At 43.0% G+C, this 20,330-nt stretch overlaps 1 protein-coding gene across 6 annotated transcripts in view; it reads left to right on the forward strand.

Moving 5' to 3' along the window:
• Positions 1 to 707: 707 nt before the first annotated feature.
• Positions 708 to 20,330, forward strand: part of TRAF3IP1 (TRAF3 interacting protein 1) — a 75,350-nt gene continuing 55,727 nt past the window's right edge. For 3 of the 6 annotated variants that reach the window (XM_074189828.1, XM_074189830.1, XM_074189831.1), the window contains exons 1-6: positions 709 to 924; positions 3,993 to 4,061; positions 5,588 to 5,749; positions 10,827 to 10,955; positions 11,031 to 11,492; positions 14,986 to 15,066. In XM_074189828.1, coding sequence (XP_074045929.1) covers positions 802 to 924; positions 3,993 to 4,061; positions 5,588 to 5,749; positions 10,827 to 10,955; positions 11,031 to 11,492; positions 14,986 to 15,066 — 1,026 coding nt within the window. In that variant the 5' untranslated portion in view covers positions 709 to 801. Of the gene's footprint in view, positions 925 to 3,992; positions 4,062 to 5,587; positions 5,750 to 10,826; positions 10,956 to 11,030; positions 11,493 to 14,985; positions 15,067 to 20,330 lie in introns of all 6 variants that reach the window. The other 3 variants (XM_074189833.1, XM_074189834.1, XM_074189829.1) reach the window with 2 other exon arrangements.

The raw sequence follows: 20,330 nt of genomic DNA on the forward strand, positions 1-20,330 counted from the left end.
GTCAGTGGGAGCAGGGGAGCAAGGGAGGAAAGGGAGAGGGGGGCTGAGAAAGGGTCTGGGGAAGAGAGAGAGAAGTGAGGGGGATGAGGGAGGCAGGGGGGAGAGAGGAGGAGGGGGAGGAGGGGGAGGGGAGAGGGGGGAGGAGGGGGAGGGGAGAGGAGGAGGGGGAGGGGAGGATGGAGAGAGGAGGAGGGAGCGAGGGAGGAGAGAGGAGGGGAGGGGAGGGGAGGGGAGGAGGGAGGAGGAGGGAGGCGGAGGGGAGGCGGGGCGGGAGCAGAGAACGCCCAGGCCGGGGCTCCGCCCCTTCCGCAGCGGCCGCCCTGGGGGCGGGGCCAGGGCCCCGGACGTGGCTGCGCGGCGGGAGGTGGGCGGGGCGAGAGGCGGGCAGAGGAGTCTGGGGGTGGGGCGAGGGGAGGGGCGGGGCTCCCGCGGCTGGGCGGAGCCTGCAGTGGGGGCGCGCGCAGGGCGGCTGACGGGGGTGGAGCCAGGAGCCTGAAGGGGGGGCCTCGGAGGCGGGGGAGGGGGCAGGGCGCGGGAGGTGCTGGGGGCGGCCCCGGGGGCGGGGCCCCAGGAGCCGGCCAGCCGGATTGGAGGGCGCGGGGGCGGGGCCGCGACGCCGGCGGCGGCGGCGGCTTGTTGCCGGTTGCTAGGGCGGCGCGCGCCTGGCGACGGAACGCCGTGAGTCCGCGCAGGCGCCGTTGCGGAGCGCGGTGGGTTGTGGGATGGGCCGGCTCGCTGGGCGGCGGCGGCGGCGGCAGCGGGGCCGGGTCGGGGCCGGGCCGGGTCGGGGCCGGGGCCGCCATGAACGCCTCGGTGGTGAAGCGCACGCAGGACGCCCTGGGGAAGGTGATCAAGAAGCCGCCGCTGACGGAGAAGCTGCTGAGCAAGCCGCCGTTCCGCTACCTGCACGACATCATCACGGAGGTAGGGCCGGGCCGGGGGCTCCGGGCCGGGTCTCCTCTCCGGGGGGGGCGGGTCCCGACGGGCACGTGACCGGGGGCTGTGCCCCGCCCCGCCCCCCTCCGGAGCCCACCCTGCTGGACTGTCAGCCCCCCGCCCCGCAGCTTCCGGCGAGATGGGCCGGGGGACTGGAGGAGGGCAGCCCCGGTGTCGGGGCCGGGCCGGCGCGTGGAGGCCCCCGCCCTCGCCCCAGTGGGGGGCACCGCCTTGCCCTCGGAGCCCTCGGGCAGCGCTCATGCCCTCGCCCCGCTGCCGAGGCTGCGTTTGTCAGCGCGGGCATCGGGCCCGAACAGGCTGGTGCTGCTGAAGCGCCGCCGGACACTGAGGGAGCGAAGCCTGGCCTGCCCGCCGCTGCCCATCCCTCAGACCCGCCCGCCGTGCCCTAGCCAGCCTCTCGGGTGAAGACAGAACTTCTGTTCCGTGAAAGAAAAGGAAATCCTTGAATATCGGCCTCCAGAAAAGAGGTCGCTCCGGGAGGAGGAGCAAGGGGTACCTTTGTGCCACGCAGGGGGCAGATACGTTGCAATGTGCCCATATCGTCTGGGCCGATTGGCCGCTTTGTTGGGTCAACGCAGTTTGATGCCAGTTTGATTGTAATAAAGGTTTAGACGGTCCTAACGCTGTCCTTCACCGCCCGCTTTCTTGTTGTCCCCATGTGGGACAAACATGCCATCTGTTCCGTCATGGAATCATTCATTAACATTTGTGCTAACTTTGTACATTAGTTCAAAGTACACTAAACTATTCTATCATAAAGCCCGGGGATTCCCAACTTTTTCAAGTTTGAGGACCCTTTTTTAAAAGAAAAAAATGGACACATCATATTATTACTATCAATGAAAAATATACAACAAAACGCTGAATTCACTAATATTAAAATGAATTTCAATTTTCTTTTTAACATGATTTACAAAAATTTGAAAAATGCTTATATCTATTCTAATATTTTTATTTCCATGAATGCCACCCCCCCATCCAAATCCTCCAGTTTGAAACCTTAGAATTAACCTTCATTCTTTCTCATGCCCCTTCCCTTCACATCCCCATGTCCTTCACCCCATCCTAAATTCTGTGAATTATCTCTTGCAAAAATTTCTGTGTTGTTTCCTTTTCTTTGCCTATTGATTGAGAGCTCTAGATGCTCATCTGGTCTTGGTCATTCACTTTGTGCTTTTGAGCCAGTCATTACAACTCCCGAGCCTTGATGTGCCCATGTGTAGATTGGATAAGGAGGGGAGGTGAAGTACTCATGGTCTTGTGTAAAGTAACAGCCTTTTCCTTCTTAGCCCCAAAGGGACTATTGAAGGGTCCCATTGAGGACCATTCTCACCAGTGACAAAGACAATTGAGATTTGATGTGAGAATAAAATTCCTAACAGCTGGAGCTTTCCCCCAATGGAGGCAGGCTGCCTAGGGAAGTGGTAGAATCCTTTCCAGGATATCCATTGCTGGATTTGTGAAACAGTGAAGACAGTCTGGCCTCAGGAATCACAGAATGTCCTTTTGACCCCAAGAGGCTCCAACATCTCAGACCTTCTGCTTCTGGTCTGCTGTTCTTGGGTTCATTGGTTGAAGCAGCAGTAGTGAGACTCTTGTATGATGGAGGTTGGGGAATCGGAGTAAGGAAACAGGGTCTTTCTGCTACTGTGGACTTCCATTGGTGTGATTCTAAACCTACATCCCTATGTAATATTATTATATTTACCATAACTTACTGTTAGATGGCCAGCCTGGAAAGTCAGGAAGACCTGTGTTCAAGTCCTGCTTCTAACATATATTAACTCTGTGACCATTGTCAAATCAGTTAACCTCTATTCCTGTCCTTACCCACCCCAATTTTCTGAGACAATACAAATTCCAGATGAACTGATCAGTTGTTTCAATGGAGTGAGTCTCCACACAGGAAATTCCCTGTAATTATGAAATCTCAGTTCTGAATCTGTCTAACTCCCCCCCCCAAAAAAAAAAGAAAACAGGGTTGGTGATCTTAAGTGTTAGGGTAAATCCTACTATTTTATTTGGATAACAAGTACTCAGGCTTTTGTTCAAGTAGAGATATCAGTTGATTTGCCATCTGTTTCTTTAAAATGCTAGAATCATTGAAGTCTTGGAAAGACTTAAAAAATGTTGGTGTTTCCTTTTTATTTATCTTATTTTTAATTGATGGAGAGCTGGTCTTAGCACCAGGAGTACTCTGAGGAATGAATATCTTGCATGACCATCCATACTTTGGGCAACTCTGAGACGTTTCAGTGGCAGAGAAGGTGCAGTCTTGCATTGCCAGAAGGACATGTCCTTAACCAAGAGTTGCTTATACTACTTAATCACAGGTCCGCTCTTACCTCTATCCATTGGTTTTGTTTTATACATCATTTATTTTTTCCTGATCATAAGAAAGAGAGGGAAAAAAACAGTTCAGTAAAACTAGCCAATGTATTAATGGTGTCTGGTAGCCATAGGTGATATTTAGTTCCTATAGTACCCAATTCTGCAGTGAAGGGAGGGAGGATTTTCTTAATTTTCTCTTGGACCAAGCTTGGTTATTATGATTGCATAATGTTCAGTTTCTCTGCCCTCCCTCCATTTCTTCCTTTTTTCTTTCTTTGTTTTCTCTCCTTCCTTTTTTTTCTATACATTTTTTCTTTTGGTTCTTCTCATTTATAGTGTAGTCATTATATTATTTTCATGGTTCTGCTTATTGTTCTGCTTAATGTTCCTCTCTCCATTCTTTTTTCTATGTTTTTTTTTTGGTTCCTTTATGGTGCAGTCATTATATTATTTTTTTGTGATTTTCCTTTATATTCTGCATGTAGGAATCTAATTCTGCCTTTTTTTCTCTTCCTTTAAATTGAATGCTGATTTACTTGCAGTGAGGCTTTGATTGAAGGATTTCATGTGTGTATAATTCAGTTAAAATAGCCCTGGAAGGACCTAAAACTTTGGGGGTTTCCACGTAAACCTTTTATTGAATCTGGACTGATGATGTTTTCTGGTATTTAATTTATAATTAACCTTTTCTTTATGTTTTGAAGGTAATTAGAATGACTGGTTTTATGAAAGGACTCTACTCAGATTCTGAACTGAAATCTGATAATGTTAAGGTAGGTTTAAAACCATCTCCTTGCTTTTCTTCCTCCTCCCTAACCATTTTCCAAAGGATAGTACCATTCTCAAATCTTACAAATAAAAAGATCTGGCTTTGATCTAAAACTCTGGGCAAGACATTCAGTTCTACTACTGTCCCCCCCTTTTTTTTTGCAAAGAAAAATGATAATTGAAAGACAAATTGGTGAAAAGGTACAACTTCATTTTACCTTTGGCTAGGAGATTGTTAAGATAGCATCAGTGAAAGAGACAATTTATTTTACTTTTCTTGGATACAAAAAACTCTCTGAAGCCACAATTATTCTTTTCTTTGAAAATGTTTGCTATGCATGACTTTTCCTAGATACTCCCTTTATATGTTTTATGTCCCTGGTTAGCCTTTACTCCAGGTATTAATAACATCTCCTGGGGTTCATTGTATAAACAGAGAACAGTGTTTTATAAACATTGGGAAAATATTTTTCTTTAGAAAAAGATTATTGGACAACATATTTTATTTCCAAATTATTTGGAATTCCCTCCTTGTTTATCATAAGGGGATAGATTACTGATCTTTTTACCCTGTGTGATCACTTGAGAGGGAGCATGACTTGGGGAGCAGAGTTCTAGATGTGGAGTCAAGATGATAGGTCTTTTAAAACTCACCTTTGACCTTCACTAGCTGTGTGACTTTGGTCAAATCTCTCATTCAGCTTCCCTGAGTCTTAGGTAACTTCCAAAAATTGACCTACTACATCTTAAATGAGTTGTCAGTTTTGTGTTGACAGAGACAGTTCTTACTCTGGCAGCTTCCATGCTAATGAAATCATGGATTTGCCCAGGATCTTTTAGCTATCCATGGTAATGAAACCATGTTTGAAACTAGTATTCTGGTAGACCAAAATTACTACTATCTTTAGCTTTTTATGAAACTCATATGTCTCAATATGTGATTAAAGATTCTCCTCCTGTTGGGCATCACTGGTAAGCCCACCTCCTTTTAGTGCCAACATATCTGAGCAGGCAGCTTATTATTATCTTTTGTGTCATGAGCAGCTGTGATTTGGAGGGAGATCTGGAAGCCCTGTTTTGTAACTCATTGGTGAAACCTGGAGGATATTAATTGTTGGGTTCACAAGACAGATTTTGGGCACAAGGAGCAGCTTGGGCCTATCCCCAGAATTTAGCTCAGTTGGGTCTCATGCCATTTTCTTTTCTTCAGTAGTGGCCTCTGCTCTTTGGCTGTCTCCAGGATATGTCCAAGGACTAACTCATGGTGACCCTAGTCATCTGAAAAGAGTATCTTGTTGATGTTTCCATAGGAATGAGAATTGTGTTGCTGAGGTTTATTGTACAAGATCACTTTAGTCCTAGAATGAATTGAATGGAATTATTGTTATTTACTTACAGAGATCTCGAATTTCTTAAGTGCAAGGTGCTTTTCAAAATAGCTATGTTTCTTAGTGATGTTGGAACTTTTATTGGAACATAATGAAGATGGTATAAATCATGACTTTAAATATTGCATTTTTAAATTTGTCAGGAAAAAGATGCAAAAATTAATTTCCTTCAGAAGACCATAGATGTTGTGATAATGGTTTCAGGAGAACCCTTAACTGTGAAACCAGCAAGAATTGTGGCGGGACATGAACCAGAAAGAACGAATGAGCTGCTCCAAGCAATTGGAAAATGCTGTCTCAATAAGGTAAGGCTTCAGACCGAGCTAGATGAGAAATGTCAGGAAAATGAGTGTAGGAGACGGGAGAATGTTGTGACCTTGCATGGTTACCACGTAGCCAAGGGCACTTTTCACTCAGCCATTCCGGCTTTCACATTGCTCCCCAAGGGCTCCTTCTGTTTCTGTTGCATCATTTGCCAAGCTGGGGCTGGGGATTCTCCTGCTTTGATCGCAGTTCAGCCCAGCTTAGAAACTCCTGCAGATCTCTTACCTAGAAGCCTCTCCTCCTCAAATTCCTCCAATTAGAGATTCATTTTATGTTCTGAAAGTGTTACATAAATGTCTATTACTTCTATTAGTTTAAAATGCCAGATGTCTCATATCTTGTGTGTTACGTTTTTATTCTCAGTTGACATTTTATTTCCATATCACCTTCATGCTGAGTATATCCTGCCCTTCTCCACTCAAAGTTAAATACCTGTAGCTCTCATTTTCTAATGACAGTAAAGAGGAAGGAAGAGGCTGCCTCATCTTCCTCTGGGGAATGAAATTGGTATCAGTTACTCTAATCAGTAATCTAACTAAAGCCTCCCTGATGGCACTCTCTAGAAATTGAGGCTAGTAGAAGAAAGAGCCTGAGATTTTTAGAGTCAGGGCAGACTTTGGGGCCGGGAAGGGTGAATTTGCACAAGGAGAAAGGGAAGGGGGAAGAAATAAACTCAAGGGTGTCCGCAGTAGAGAATCTCCTGATTTTCCAAGTTTGCCTGAGGCATTTCTGTGTGTTGGCACACCAGCTTCCCCCACTGAGTCAGGTCTCCTCATCTGGGTTAGTTCAGATAGGAAAGCCTCCTATGTCTCACTGTTGATCTGTTAGGAAGAGGAGGAGGAGGAGGAGAGGGAGACAGAAATGGAACAGAAATTGGATGAGGAGGAGAAACTGAATGCATCACCCAACTTCTCTTCCTATTGTTATCTAGGCCACCTTCCAGGGACCTTCCTTTTCAAAGAGACAAAGGAAACAAATGTGTCTTAATATTCTACTGTCTACAAACACAGTGCTAAGCACTTTACAGGCTAGGTTAAAACAGATGCATAACATCCAAAAGAATTTCCCGACTTTAGGTTCAGGTAGAAGATTAGCTTATTTGTCCTCATAGAAACCCTTGGAAATAGGCATTTGAGGCCCCATCTTAACTCACTGAGTGTAGCCCAGCTCTTGCTGAAGCGCCTGCCCGCAGAGGAGGGGGCAGTTCTCTGTCCTGAGTGGCCTCCAGGCACCTTTTTCTAGAGGCAGGCAGAATCCTTTTGAAGGTATGTTGTGATATTTCTCCCACTTTTCCTCTCATATCAGTTCAGGGGCTGGGACTGAGAGTTAAGTCCCTCTGGTTAGAGGGGACCCCAGATTGTTTAAAGTCCTTGGGAAATAGAGGAGATGCCTGCTTAGCACCCTTACTCCCTTGAATACCCAGCCAAGAGGGGTGTGGAGCCTGGAGGTCTTCCTGCTTTTGTCTGCTGTGTCTGAATTATCTGCCAGAGAGGCAGAGAGGGAGGAAGACTCAGTGCCCCTGGAACAGCTCTGCTGCTGAGATGTCATTAGAATAGCCATGACTGGAGGTCAGGGGCCATTTCATTGCCACCCCCACTCCTACCCCCACCCCCACTGCCAAACACAGGACCTGACAGAGTGTATACAGAGACAAAAGCAAAACCATCATGGCTCTCAGCTCGGCAAAGACAAGGTGCATGCAGCAGGCAAAGAGCTCAATTACTCTCCTCACATTGGGCCTTGGCTTCTTTACCTGGAAACTGAAGGAGGTGGGGGATGATCTCTGAATCTGTCCTTTGCAATTCTAGTTAAAGTTCAATTTCAGAGAAGTCAGCAGCCAATGCCCTATGAAGGGGCAGCCCCATCCTGCAGCAGAACTTCAAGGAAAGGTTTTCTGGAAGGGTGGGATGAGCCAGCCCAGAGGAAGGACCTTTGAGCTTCCACACCCATTAGGCTGCTTGTACAGCATTCCTTCCCCAAGGGATAGTGTTCTCATTGCTCCAACCACTCTCTTCACCTCTGATTGGTCTCTACTGCCATTCTCTCCCTTTTCTAGTCTCTCCCTCACACACCTGCCCCGATAATCTTCCAGTATCTCAGTGATCCGCCACTCACCAGGTCCTAAATGCGCTTGGCTCCCCCTGGCCTTTAGTCTGCACTAGTGACCTTGATTTCAGGTTCATGGAGTTTGCTTTCCAAGGCTCTAGTCTGCTTGCTTCACTTCCAACATTAGCTTCCTTTCCTCCCTTCTTCATTGAATTAGCTGTTTTATTGTCCCAGTGGAAAGGAGGCACCAGGTAGAGAAGGTTTTGTCTTTTTTTTGTTGTTGTTGTTTAGCTTTTGTTTTTGTAAGGCAATGAAATTAAGTTACTTGCCCAGGGTCACACAGCTAATCGTTATTAAGTATCTGAGGCCAAATTTGAAATCAGGTCCCCCTGACTCCAAGGCTGGTGCTCTATCCATTATGCCACCTAAATGCCCCAAAGTTTTTGTCTTGTCTCTGTACCCTCAGTGCCTGGGATAGCACCTGGCAAAGTCTTCATTCAGGCTGTTTGAGCTGGGCCTTGCCAGCTAGTTCCAGTTCATCCTCATCCCTATGGGGGAAACCATGAAAGAAGACCATGAAACCTTCTGATAGCCACAGGCCTCAGTCACTGGGTCTGTTTCATGTGGGTACAGAGCAAGACTAAGCAAGTTTTTCTTTTAAAATTCACCTAATGTCTAGATGAATATAAGGTCCATAGTAGGTATTCTGAAAGTATTGGCTCCCTGGAGAGCAGCCTCCCTTCTCTCCTTAGTTAGGAGTGAATTTAATTAGTTTTTCTTAGACTCCTGAGATCTCCAATCTCTTGATTGACAGACCCTGGGATACTTGATGAGTCACTGAGCCTGAGAAGCTTTAGAGGAATAGAAGGAATATAAGAGCAGTACAATTTCATTGACAAGAAAACCAAGGCTCAGAGAGATGAAGTGGCTTGTCTTCCATGGTCAGGCAACTCGTAAGGAGGCAGGAGGATAGGAGTTCAAAGCCCTCCTGACACCAAATCAACTTGGGGTACATATAGCTTAGACTGAGAAGGAGATGTCAGTCCAAGCATCAGCCTTTAGCTTAGGTGGCTGACCTTATAGATTCAGACCCCTTTGTTAGAGCTTTCAGACTCCAAGTAGCATTGGACTCTTAAAGGGAGGGAGGTGGTGGCCTTGCTTCCTAAGAGCACCTTGTCTAGACTGGACACCTGGACCTAAGCCAGTCCTCATATGCTCCATTTTAGCATCTGAATATGCTTCTGTTTTCCAGCCCCATAATCTCCATGGCATACCAGTTCATGGAACACAGGCCTTCTTTTCTTGTAATTGCAGTAGAAGTCTCCTGACGCTGAGGAGTTCCCCATTGATCCCATTGATGATTTTAGTGGTCCAGGCCATCCAGGGCTTCTCAGTCCAAGTGTCTCTGTTCTTCATCCTTCCACCAATTTGCCTCAGAGTCCACCTAAAGTACTATGAACTTTTTTCAGTTTCTCTAGTTGTCAAAAGGATTTCTCTTCACCAGAGGAAAGACCTTTAGAACAACTGAAATTTCCATTTTCTTTAGTTTTTGAAAGTTCCATGTCAAGTTTATTCAAATATATAACTATACAAATATATTTAAAAGAAAAGCAAGCTGTAAATAATAGAAATTCACAATTTCATGAACACGTTTCAATGTATATATCAGATAGCTATTTTTATTCTATTGTGTTTAGAATAAACATAAATGAAAAAGTAAATGTTTATAGATTTTATTTGAGCCTGCTCTAGAAGATCAGTAGAACGAGCCCTCTTGTGGAGTTCACTTCCAGCTCAGCCATCTACGATTCTTCACCCCAAACCAGTCAATCAGAACATGTGCCTTAAGTGACTCGTTTGACATAGCAAAGGCTAGGCCTAGTGATAAATGTTTGGAACACCAAAGCTAGAGGTAAACATCCCCTGACTAGCAGGTGCTTAGTATCTAGCTGGAACAGACATTTGTCTAGATATGAGAAAATTTAATTGCAGGAGAAGACACAGATCAGGTAGGGGGTCTGACAACTGAAATTTTCTAACCAGAGCCTGGCTTGCTTCATGAGGTAGTGAGCTTTCTGACCTTGTGAGTATTCAAGCAATGGCTGAATACCTAGGGATCATAGGGAAAATCTATGAGTGTAGTATTGCAAAGAGGGTCTTTTTAAGTAGCCCAGTACAAGAGTTCCAGTAGTAAGGACCAGACCATGCCTCTGGGGTATCTCTTACACATTGTATCTGCCAGGCATTTTGCTAGCTTGATAGGTATTTCAAGCAAAAACCAACAAAGGCAGTATCAGGGATCTGGGCCTCAGGCTCCCAAGCTTGCTTATTTATTTGTTTGTTTGTTTGTTTTTGGTCACACAGCTAGGTAAATTATTAAGTGTCTGAGGCTGGATTTGAACTCAGATCCTCCTGACTCCAGGGCCAATGCCCTATCCACTGGACCACCTAGCTGCCCCCAAGTTTATATTTTCTTGCAGAGATTTTATCATCTAATTTTCCTGGAAGGTATATCTATAGGTAGAGCCCCTTCATGGGGGCCATGCCTCCAACAGCTCTGCATCCTGAGTATGGGGTCTTGGGAGGTTGTCACCAGCTTCTCCTCCCAAGGTGCCTCACTTAGAAGACAGGATGACCACTCACTTTTTAACCCATGTCCCAGGATCTCTGTGAGAATCAACTAAAAACTAGGGATCAGGGCTGAATTCAGTGATTGGGTTTATTGGCCTGGGGGCATTCTAGAAAAGAAACTCCCTATGCTAGTGCAGGTGGGCCCCTTCTCTTCCACTTATTGCCCAGAGGGCTGGAAGGTGAAGTCTAGTGGGACTGGAGCTCCACCCTATCCATGGTGCCATCTGATCTCTCAGGGAGAGAAGGAGTGGGCTTCCCACTTATGGAGCTGGGCAGGGCTGAGGCTCAGCAACTGGGACACACACTCATCCTCATACCTGGCAGATTGACTAACTCTCATTTTAACTTTTCGTTTGACTTCTTGCCCATTTGGATCCAAAGCTTTCAAGCGAAGAGGCTGTGAAAAGAGTTCTCGCTGGAGAGAAGGGAGATGCAAAGGGGAAGTCTCCCCAAACCTCGAAAACCCAAGAGTTGGAAAATAAGGAAGAAGAGCCCCGAATCCCAAAAGAGGTAAATGTGGGCCTGATGGACTTCAGGGAAACTCCCCCTTCAGATTTATTAACTGTTTTTTATTTCCTTGTTTAGGACAGAAAGAACTCTGAAGTCGAAGACAGAAATACAAACCAAGACCCTAAACAAAAAGAAGAAGCCAAAGATGAAGAAAGCAAACCAAAAGAAAAAGACAAAGAGCGAGAAAAGAACAAGGATGCTGATCGGGAAAAGCACAAAGATGCTGACCCGGATAAAGTGAGGGATGGAGAAAGAGACAAAAACAAGAGCAAAGCCAAGCAGGAACGAGAGAGAGAGAAAAGTCGAGACAAAGACAGAAGCAACAAAGACCGAGAGGGAGAGCGAGAGAAGGAGAAGGAAAAGAAGAATGATGGAGCGAAAGACAAGGAAAGGTTGAAAGAAAAGGAACGAGAGAGAGATCGAGACAAGGGCAAAGACAAGGACAAGGAAAAACGAAAAGAGAGGACGAAAGATGGAGAACATTCAAGGGAACATGAAAAGGAAAAAGTCAGGGAGCAGGAAAAAGCAGAAAAAAAGGTAAGTTCCTACAGGCTGACCATCTTTGGGCTTCAGTTTTGGAGGAGTGAGGTGGGTGAAGCTGGGCAGGGCTGAGGCTCAGCACTGGCAGACCAGGGAAGTCATCATGCAGGAGTCCACATGAACCTGCGCTCAGCATGCTTGTGGTGATGACATTCTTAGCTCATTGCTGGTGTTAAGTGTGGGTCTAGGGTTGGGTCTAGGGTCCATAGTCCTGCAGTCTCTGTCTCAGCTCTGCCTTTAGTTAGAAGACTTGATGGGCAAGTCATAGAATGTCCCCGAGCTTCATCTATAAAGGCTCGTCCACCTCCAAGCATCAGAAACTTCTCTGCATTTCGCAGCAAAGGTTTCAGTGGCATACTTTGTCTTTTATACACTTATGTAAGGAATGAAGAAGTATTAAAACAGGTACTTGACCTGGGACTGTAAGAAAAGCTTTTTTTAAAGATAGTAGATAAGTAATAATAAGATTATTGAACTGAAGTCATTTGACTGATGAATCAGGCTCAAATATGATTACACCAAAAGTAAGTAGTAAAAAAGAAATCAAATCCATGTTGACTTCATTAGCCTAGGAGGTATAATGTAAAGGCCAGAATGGATTTTAATCTTTCATCTCTTGCTTCAAGATTATCTTTCTGAATCTCAGTTCGTCTTAGAGGGATGTCATTTAATTAGTGAGGTAGAAGGGGAAGAGCTCTTTGGGGTCACTTCAAACACTCGTTTCATTTCTTTGACACTCACATAGGTAGTTGGTCCCTTGGTCCCTTGGCCCTGTGCTGCTTGTACCCTTCTGTACTAAGGCATCTCCTGTGTGTAGATGTCAGTGGCACAATGGCTTCATTGAATTTTTACCGTGGGATGTAACCTGGGTTTATTTATTGATTTATTTTAGACCTCATTAATACTTATGTCATTTCCCCCCCCTCTGTTATTTTCCTTTTTTTCTTCTTAAAATCAAAGCTTTTTCTTTAACTTTTTTAGTAAGGTTTTTCTCTGCCCTCAAGAGACCAGGAATTTTACTTTTGAATATTTCCTTTCATATGCTCCTTGACAGAAGACCTTAGTGCTGTGTTTTATAACAACCTGAGGTCTGTTAGGACTTTGAGAATTTGTAATTATTTTCACATGTTCTTCATCTTTTACCCTCTCCTTAGGAGGTTTCTTACACATGGGTAGAAAGTCCCTGTACTGTAATGGATGGCATTTTTCAGATTGGGATCAGTGAAAAGAGACGTTTTTCTGAGGCCCTTTAAAGTAACAACTCAGGGGTCATTGTGCTGAGATAGTTTTCCTTTAAAGGACTGACCCCCACATAACTAAAAGGTTCCCTTCATTTCTGTAAACTATACTTGGGCCAATTGGAGCTAGAACATGCTGCCTACATTAGCCATTTCTGTTGTGGATCGTTGTTTCAAAGCTTGGGAAAGGATAGAAGAAAGGTCGATTCTCATCAATGCAGCTTACTAGTCATTTAGAGAATTAGCCTGAGTCTTGTGATATGTGAGGCATTTTCCAAGGAGGCTTAGTGAGGGTGGCATTCATGCAGCCTTGCCTACTACTGCTAGTGGCACTCGGAACCTCAATGAGGCTGTTTTCCTGAAGTACGGAATGTGGATCAAAGGACTTTCAGATTCCCAGTAGTCTGTGAGACTGGTAGTAAGCATGCTGCCTTCTCCGGGCCACAAACAGCTGAGGTGACAATCCCCAGAGAAGCTATAGACAAGATATCTCTTGATTTTTGCTTTCTTCAGCACATCATGGGTCTACAAAACAAGACCATTCCAAATGCAGAATTTAAAAATGATCTCATTCCAAGTCATTGTCAACAGTTCAAGAAGTTATTCATTTCCAGTTCTTAACTTAGTCTAATAAAATGTTTTTAGTCCATAGAGTCTGCAAATGTAGTAGGTCTTAATATGAATGATGCTTTGGTTTAGAAATATTTGAATCCATTAATCAATGGTTTGGTCAAATGAAACAAACTAAAGAAATCAATATATTTAATTAAATTTGATTGAATAAATTTTTTTAATAAAATTTTATTTTTTGTTTTTAAATCAACTATATTTACCTCCTCTAAGGAAAAGGGCTGGTTTGGGAGGGGGAGTGGAGAATAGTTCAGCAGGAGCTAACCAATATGTGCAAAAATCTGATATTATGTTTAGCATTTCACCCCCATAGAGCCCTGCACCTGCCATGGCAAGAGGGAAATGCTTACTCATGGCTCAGTTGGGGGGGGGGGGCAGGTACAAGGTTAGTCATTATCATTGATCATTGGAAGCATTAAGCATTCAGCTTCCAATCATTTTGTTGTTCTTTCCTTTAAGATCATGGAGCATGTGCACCATTCTGTTTAATTTCACCTTGCATCAGTTCCTATCTTTTCCCATGCTTCTCTGGGAGTTGTCACCTCAATTTTTTGTGTTCAGTGTGACTTCTCAAAGGGCTGATGTGAGTTGGGGCTGCATGCTCTTTTGGATCCTGACTTCCTTGGGGAGATTCTCAGACAGAGGGTACACTCACATTAGTCACTGTCTCGGCCTCATTCCTCTTGCTTTCCAGAGCAATTGAACTGAAGAAATAGTTCAGAATAACTTTAGCTAAAGCATCTCTGTTCATGAAGGCCAGCTTTAGGCTATTAAGCCATTTCTGTTAACTGTTTTGCTGCCTTCAAACAAATCTTGGAAGTCCCTTAGGCAGCCTTTATGGGAAGCAGGAACCGGTGGCATTTGGTGGAAAAAAGCAGGAAACCAAAATCTGTAATCCATTTCAGCCATCATCCTTCACACAAGACAATGGCTTTACATAAACCACTTGACCAGTACCTTCGTTTCTCATGGGCAAACTATTTGACCTGACATAGGGGTTTGGTTTTAGTTTTGGTTTTTGGTGATGATTAAATGAAATAGCTTTTATCTTCCAAATTAGGAACAATTCTTTCATTCACCTTTCAGGTTTGTCTTATCTGAATAATGGATTTAAAATACTCCTAATCTATTTGAGGACACTCTAAATTAGAGTTAGGAGCACAATCCAACTGCTAGGTATGGACCTTAAGGAAGGCATGGACAAAAAATATGTACCAAAACTGTCATGCCTCAAGTTAGGGTTTTTTTTTTTAGGTTTTTGCAAGGTGAATGAGGTTAAGTGACTTGCCCAAGGCCACACAGCTAGGTAATTATTAAGTATCTGAGGTCAGATTTGAACTCAGGTCCTTCTGACTCCAGGGCCGGCACTCTATCCACTGTGCCACCTAGCCACTCCTCCAAGTTAGAAATTTTTTAATGGAAGTATTAAGCCCTTACCTGCATTACATAGTATTTATAAGAGAAATTGACAGACCTTAAATGTTTGTGTGGTCTCACTCACTGGGGAAATAATTGTCTGATTATGCATGGAAGTTATGTCAAATATTTTAATGTATTTTTAGATGTTACATGTCTTAAATAGTCTCTGGTAGAGCAAAAAAAGTGTTTTAATCATTTTATAGGCTTCAGTCACAGTAGAGAACTTGTCAAAAAAATTCTCAGATTCATCTTTGAAAGACACCAAAGTGGAAATGGACAAAGAGGTAAGCACGGCAAAAATGAATTTAATCACTTTGATAAATTAGCTAAAACATTGACTCACTGAGGATATACTGGAGGATAATACTGTTCCATTGCCTTTGTTAACATAAAGTGGCAACTGCCTGACACAGAGGTATGGGGGTGTGTGGGAGTGTTTGTTGTGGGTGTGTGTGTGTGGATGCCTGTCAGAGACAAAGAGAAGAGAGGGAGACAAATAGAGGCAACTTGGGCTCTTGAGCACATACCCACAGCTGAGTTGGACTTTACTAGCTTGTTTTCACTTCTTTGCATACAGCATGAAGCAAAGGACAAAAAAAATTATTCTTTTTTAAAATTTAAAATTTTAATTGTATTTTTTAATTACATGTAAAGATAGTTTTCATTTTTTGTAAATTTCTTCCCTCTCCCTTCCCCAAGATAGAAAGCAATATGATAGAAGCTTTATATTCATAATCAGGTTAAACTTGAAATAAAAGATTTTGGGGGGGGTTTGCAAGACAAATGGGGTTAAGTGGCTTGCCCAAGGCCACACAGCTAAGTCATTATTAAATGTCTGAGACCGGATTTGAACCCAGGTACTCCTGACTCCAAGGCCAGTACTTAATCCACTACACCACCTAGCCACCCCAGAAATAAAAGATTTTAAAAGGAAACTTTGATCAGACTTCATAAGCTTTTAATTTCTTTGCCAAGCTTTATTTCTTTTGTTAAATATTCAGAGTCACAGAGATTGTCCTCAGCAACAGAGCTTGAATTTGATATCATTCGTATTTGAATCTAAGGACGACTGTCAGGGCAAGAGGATAACTAATGTTTAGTCCTTCATTTCCACAAATAACAGCTTCTCTTCTGAATAGACTTTGTTCCAGATTCAGGTCTGTGCTTTCTGATGTTTCAGTGGGAGCCCCAGGAATGCTTTGACTCTTCAACTTCTCCCCCTCACCTGCAATGTTCCCTGAGTCCTCTACACGCTTTAGACTACATGACCTCAAATGGGCTCTCAGCCTCTGCAAGGCCAGACCTTTGCTTCTCCCAAACAGATTCTTTGTCCTCTTCCCTACAGGTGCTTTCTTTCAACCTTTTGTGACTTCTCTAGTATCCCCATAATCATAATTTATAGAGAAGATAAAAAACCATTTTCCATGAGTTCCCTCTCCCCTTTTCTATAACTCAAAACTCTTTTATTTAATATCCCAATTTCTCTCCCTTTTCTTCAATCTCTAATGGTAACTCATATACTCCCTAAAGTCAACCCTTCTCTGACCTTGTCCCTTCTTATCTTCTCCAGAAGATCTCCCCGTACAGCTGTCTCTCTTCACTAATCTTTACCCTCTGCCTGTCTCTGAGCTCCTTGTCTTCCCCATCTTTAGATCCTTCCTCCGTTCTACATCCTTGCTCACACTATCAATCTAGGCCTTTATCTCAGTTCTCCTTTTCTCACTTGTCACATCTACTCTCCTCTCTTTTCTAAACTGTCTGCAGGCCAACTAGTAACCTCTTTACTCTCCAAAGGGCTCACTGATCTTTTAGTTGTCATCCCTCCTGTTCTTTGTATTGTCATCTTACTTGAAATGAATGTCTTGGGAAGCTCTGTTCAAAGCCCTCTTGTCTTCTCTCCATGACTTACCATTATCTCTCTTTTCCCAACTCCAGTCCCACATCTCTGGATGCCTGTTGGACATTTCCAATTGATACCTCAGGCATCTAAAACAGACGTATGTCGGAACTCATTTTCCCCACCTCCACCCCCAAATCCAGTCTTCTTTCAAACTATACTTTTTCTGTTGAGGCTGTCACTATCCTTCTAGTTAACCAGCCTTACAAACTCGGGGCTATTCTCAGTTCCTCCCTCTCTCTCCAGTACTCTACAAGTCAAAGTAGTTGCCACTCTTGATTGGTTTTGACTCCATAGCTTCATTAATAAATGTCCCATTCTTTTTTTGCTCACATGGTCACCATCCTTGTCCAGGCCTCCCTGAAATCCCAAAAGTCTTAGTGCATTTTTAACCCTCTTTAAGTCTGAACCTACACTAAGACTTTGGGGACTCCATCCTTTCATATGATATCTTTTATAGCATTTCTTTCAGCGATGCATTCTGTAGGGCATGTCAAGAAGTCTTTTCCTAATATTACCCCCTTTATGCCACCTGCATGTTTGTTGCTTTGGAGATTATGGTGTTCCATAAAAGAGAATGATGTCACAGTACTAGAATGTCAGTCGATTAAAAATTTGGAAGCTGTGTCAGGACATGGCTTGAGATCATTGAAACACTTGTCTCCTTTCCCCAGTGGTTGGTTGGTTTCCAGTTCTTTTCTTCCTGTTCTGTTCAGGGAGCACTTCAAGGTCCATATGCAGTTCTGGTTTCGGACAGATAAACTGAGTATTTCTCATAGGCCTGAAGAATGTTTCTTTTTTTATCCATTTACTTTCTCTCCCAGATGAATTGTTAGGTCAGGCTCTCTTAGCGATTGTGGCTCTCATGGGGAGTCTCTTTAGTATTTGGAGCTCAATGGGATCAGCACATGAATATCTGAAGAACTATCACCATCTCTAGGGAATCCCACTCTGTTTGAAAGACCCTTCCATGATTGTGATGGACACTTTGGGGGGCATGCATCCCCCCACCCCCAGCCTCCCTCCCTTCCTTGCTTGGGTATTGAGTTATCCTTTTAGTTCTATCTTTCCTAGAATCTTGTATCATCTCAGTATTCACTTGGGAGGTGCTTTGTTGGAGGAGAGCATCGAAGAGTGTACATTTGACTCTGCAGAGCCAAATGCTTTTTAAAGTGGTCAGCAAAGGATAAATAACACAGCATCTTATCTTGTCTGGATCGAAGAGAAAATTTTGATACTCTAAAGATATGATTCATTGCAGACCATCATTTATGAAAACCTGCCTTTCCCCTTCTGCTATTTTCATTACAGACTCATTTGTGGATTGTGCTCATGGAGATTATAGGTATGTGGTTTGGTATTTACTTGTATTTTCTCAATTGATAATGTTGTTCAGTCATTTGGCATTTTCTCCTCTTTTAGATATCTTGGAAATTGGTCCATAGAACTTTCTGAACTGTCACCTTCAATAAAGATTTCTTCAGGGTGTAGTTGGCCTTGTCCAGGTTGCTCTTGGTTTTCCTATTAGCAGGACATTTCCACTTCTCACTTAGCACATATAAGGACTGTGGTGTTTGAATTTAAATCAAGATATAGTTCACCTATATTGATGATGGAAATTGTTGTAGAAATGTAGACATGTTGCTGTTTGACTTTTTCTTCAGTCTGTTCTCTTCCAGTTTCATAGAGAAATTTCTGAAATGATGGAACCCTTTGGGTTTCAGATCAAGCTTTCTTCCCCTTATGCCTGCTTTCCTTTGGGTGATGTTGCTCCTAATTTTACCATTCGTCTTGAAACATTTTGCAAAAGTTTCTATTTGCATGTAAACTTGATCTCCATGTCTTTCATGTTAGCAAGAAGATCAAATATTTGTTGACCAGCCTGGTTTTTGTATCACAGGTCTCATTGTGCTCCGAAATGTAGCACAGAATTGCCGCTTGTGTGAAATGGGACTAGCCCTGTTTGATGCCTTTTCCTTCTCTCTGGTTTTCAGGACAGAGTTTCTTTGAATAATTCTGGTTGGGTCAGTTGTGATTACTTAGTTTAATTACTCTTTCTCCTAGTTTGGTATTGAATTTCACCTTTGCTTTCACTAGTTCAAGCATGGTCTGTTATATGCAGAAAACTTATTTGGAAATGAGTATCCCCTTAGTAACCTCTAACTGAATCTCTGTTTCTTTGTTTTTTTCTCTTCTTACTTTTTTCCCAACTATATGCAAAGATAGTTTTCAGTAATTATATTTGTCAGGTTTTGAGTTTCACATTTTTCTCCCTCCTTCCCCTCTCTACTCCCCACCCCCTAATAAAGAGCAATCTAATATAGGTTATATAGGTATAACTATACTAAACATGTTTCCCATATTAATCATGTTGTGAAAGAAAAATCAGAACAAAAAGGGGGGAAAAGCCACAAAACATAAAACAAATTTTAAAAATAGAAACTAGTGAGCTCTGGTCTGCATTCAGACTCCAAAGTTCCTTCTCTGGATGTGGATGATATTTCCCATCACAGTCCTTTAGAATTGTCTTTGATTATTATGCTATTGAAATCTGCAAGGCCATCATAGTTATTCATCTCATGATGTTGCTGTTACTATGTATAGTGCTGCATCAGTTTATGCAAGTCTTTCCTGGCTTTTTTGAAGTTGCAATCCTCATGATTTCTTACAGAACAATAGTACTCCATCATATTCATAAAATTTGTTCAGCCATTCTCCAGTTGATGAGCATCCCACCTCAATTTCCAATTCTTTGCCCCTACAAAACAAACTGCTATAAATATTTTTGTATATATGGTTGTGATCTTGTGATCTCTTAGGGATACAGACCTAATAGTTGTGTTACTGAATCAAAAGGGATGTGCAATTTTATTGCCCTTTGGGCATATTTCCAAATTGGTCTCTAGAAAGGTTGTATCAATGCACAAGTCCTCCAACAATGCATTAGTGTTCCAGTTTTCACACATTGATTATTTTCCTCTTTTGTCATATTGATCAGTCTGATAGGTCTGTCATGGTACCTTAGAGTTGTTTTTATTTTCATTTCTTTAGTCAATAACAATTTAGAGCATTTTTTCATATGATTATAGCTTTACTTTATCTGAGAACTGCTTGTTCATATCCCTTGATCATTTATATACTGGGGAAAGACTTATAAATTTGACTCAGTTCTCTATGTAGTTTATAAATTAATTCTTTTTTAAGTTTTTTTTTTTTTTTTGCAAGGCAAATGGGGTTAAATGGCTTGCCCAAGGCCACACAGCTAGGTAATTACTAAGTGTCTGAGACAGATTTGAACTCAGGTATTCCTGACTCCAGGGCCGGTGCTTTATCCACTACACTACCTAGCCGCCCCTAAATGAATTCTTTATCAGAAATACTTGTAAAAATAATTTCCCAATTCACTGTATTCCTTCTAATCTTGGTTTCAATGGTTTGATTTGTGTAAAAATGTTTTAGTTTAACGTAGGGTTATTATGATGTTTGCTATATCTTCTTTGATCATAAACTCCTCCCCTTTCCAAAGATCTGACAGAAACTATTCCTTGTTCTCCTAACTGGCTCGTGGTATCAACTTTTATGTCTAAACCCTGTACCCCTTCTAACCTTATCTTGTTATAAGTTTTGAGATGGGGGACTGTACCTACTTTC

Source organism: Macrotis lagotis, chromosome 5, assembly GCF_037893015.1.
Source record: "Macrotis lagotis isolate mMagLag1 chromosome 5, bilby.v1.9.chrom.fasta, whole genome shotgun sequence".
NCBI lineage: Eukaryota > Metazoa > Chordata > Mammalia > Peramelemorphia > Peramelidae > Macrotis > Macrotis lagotis.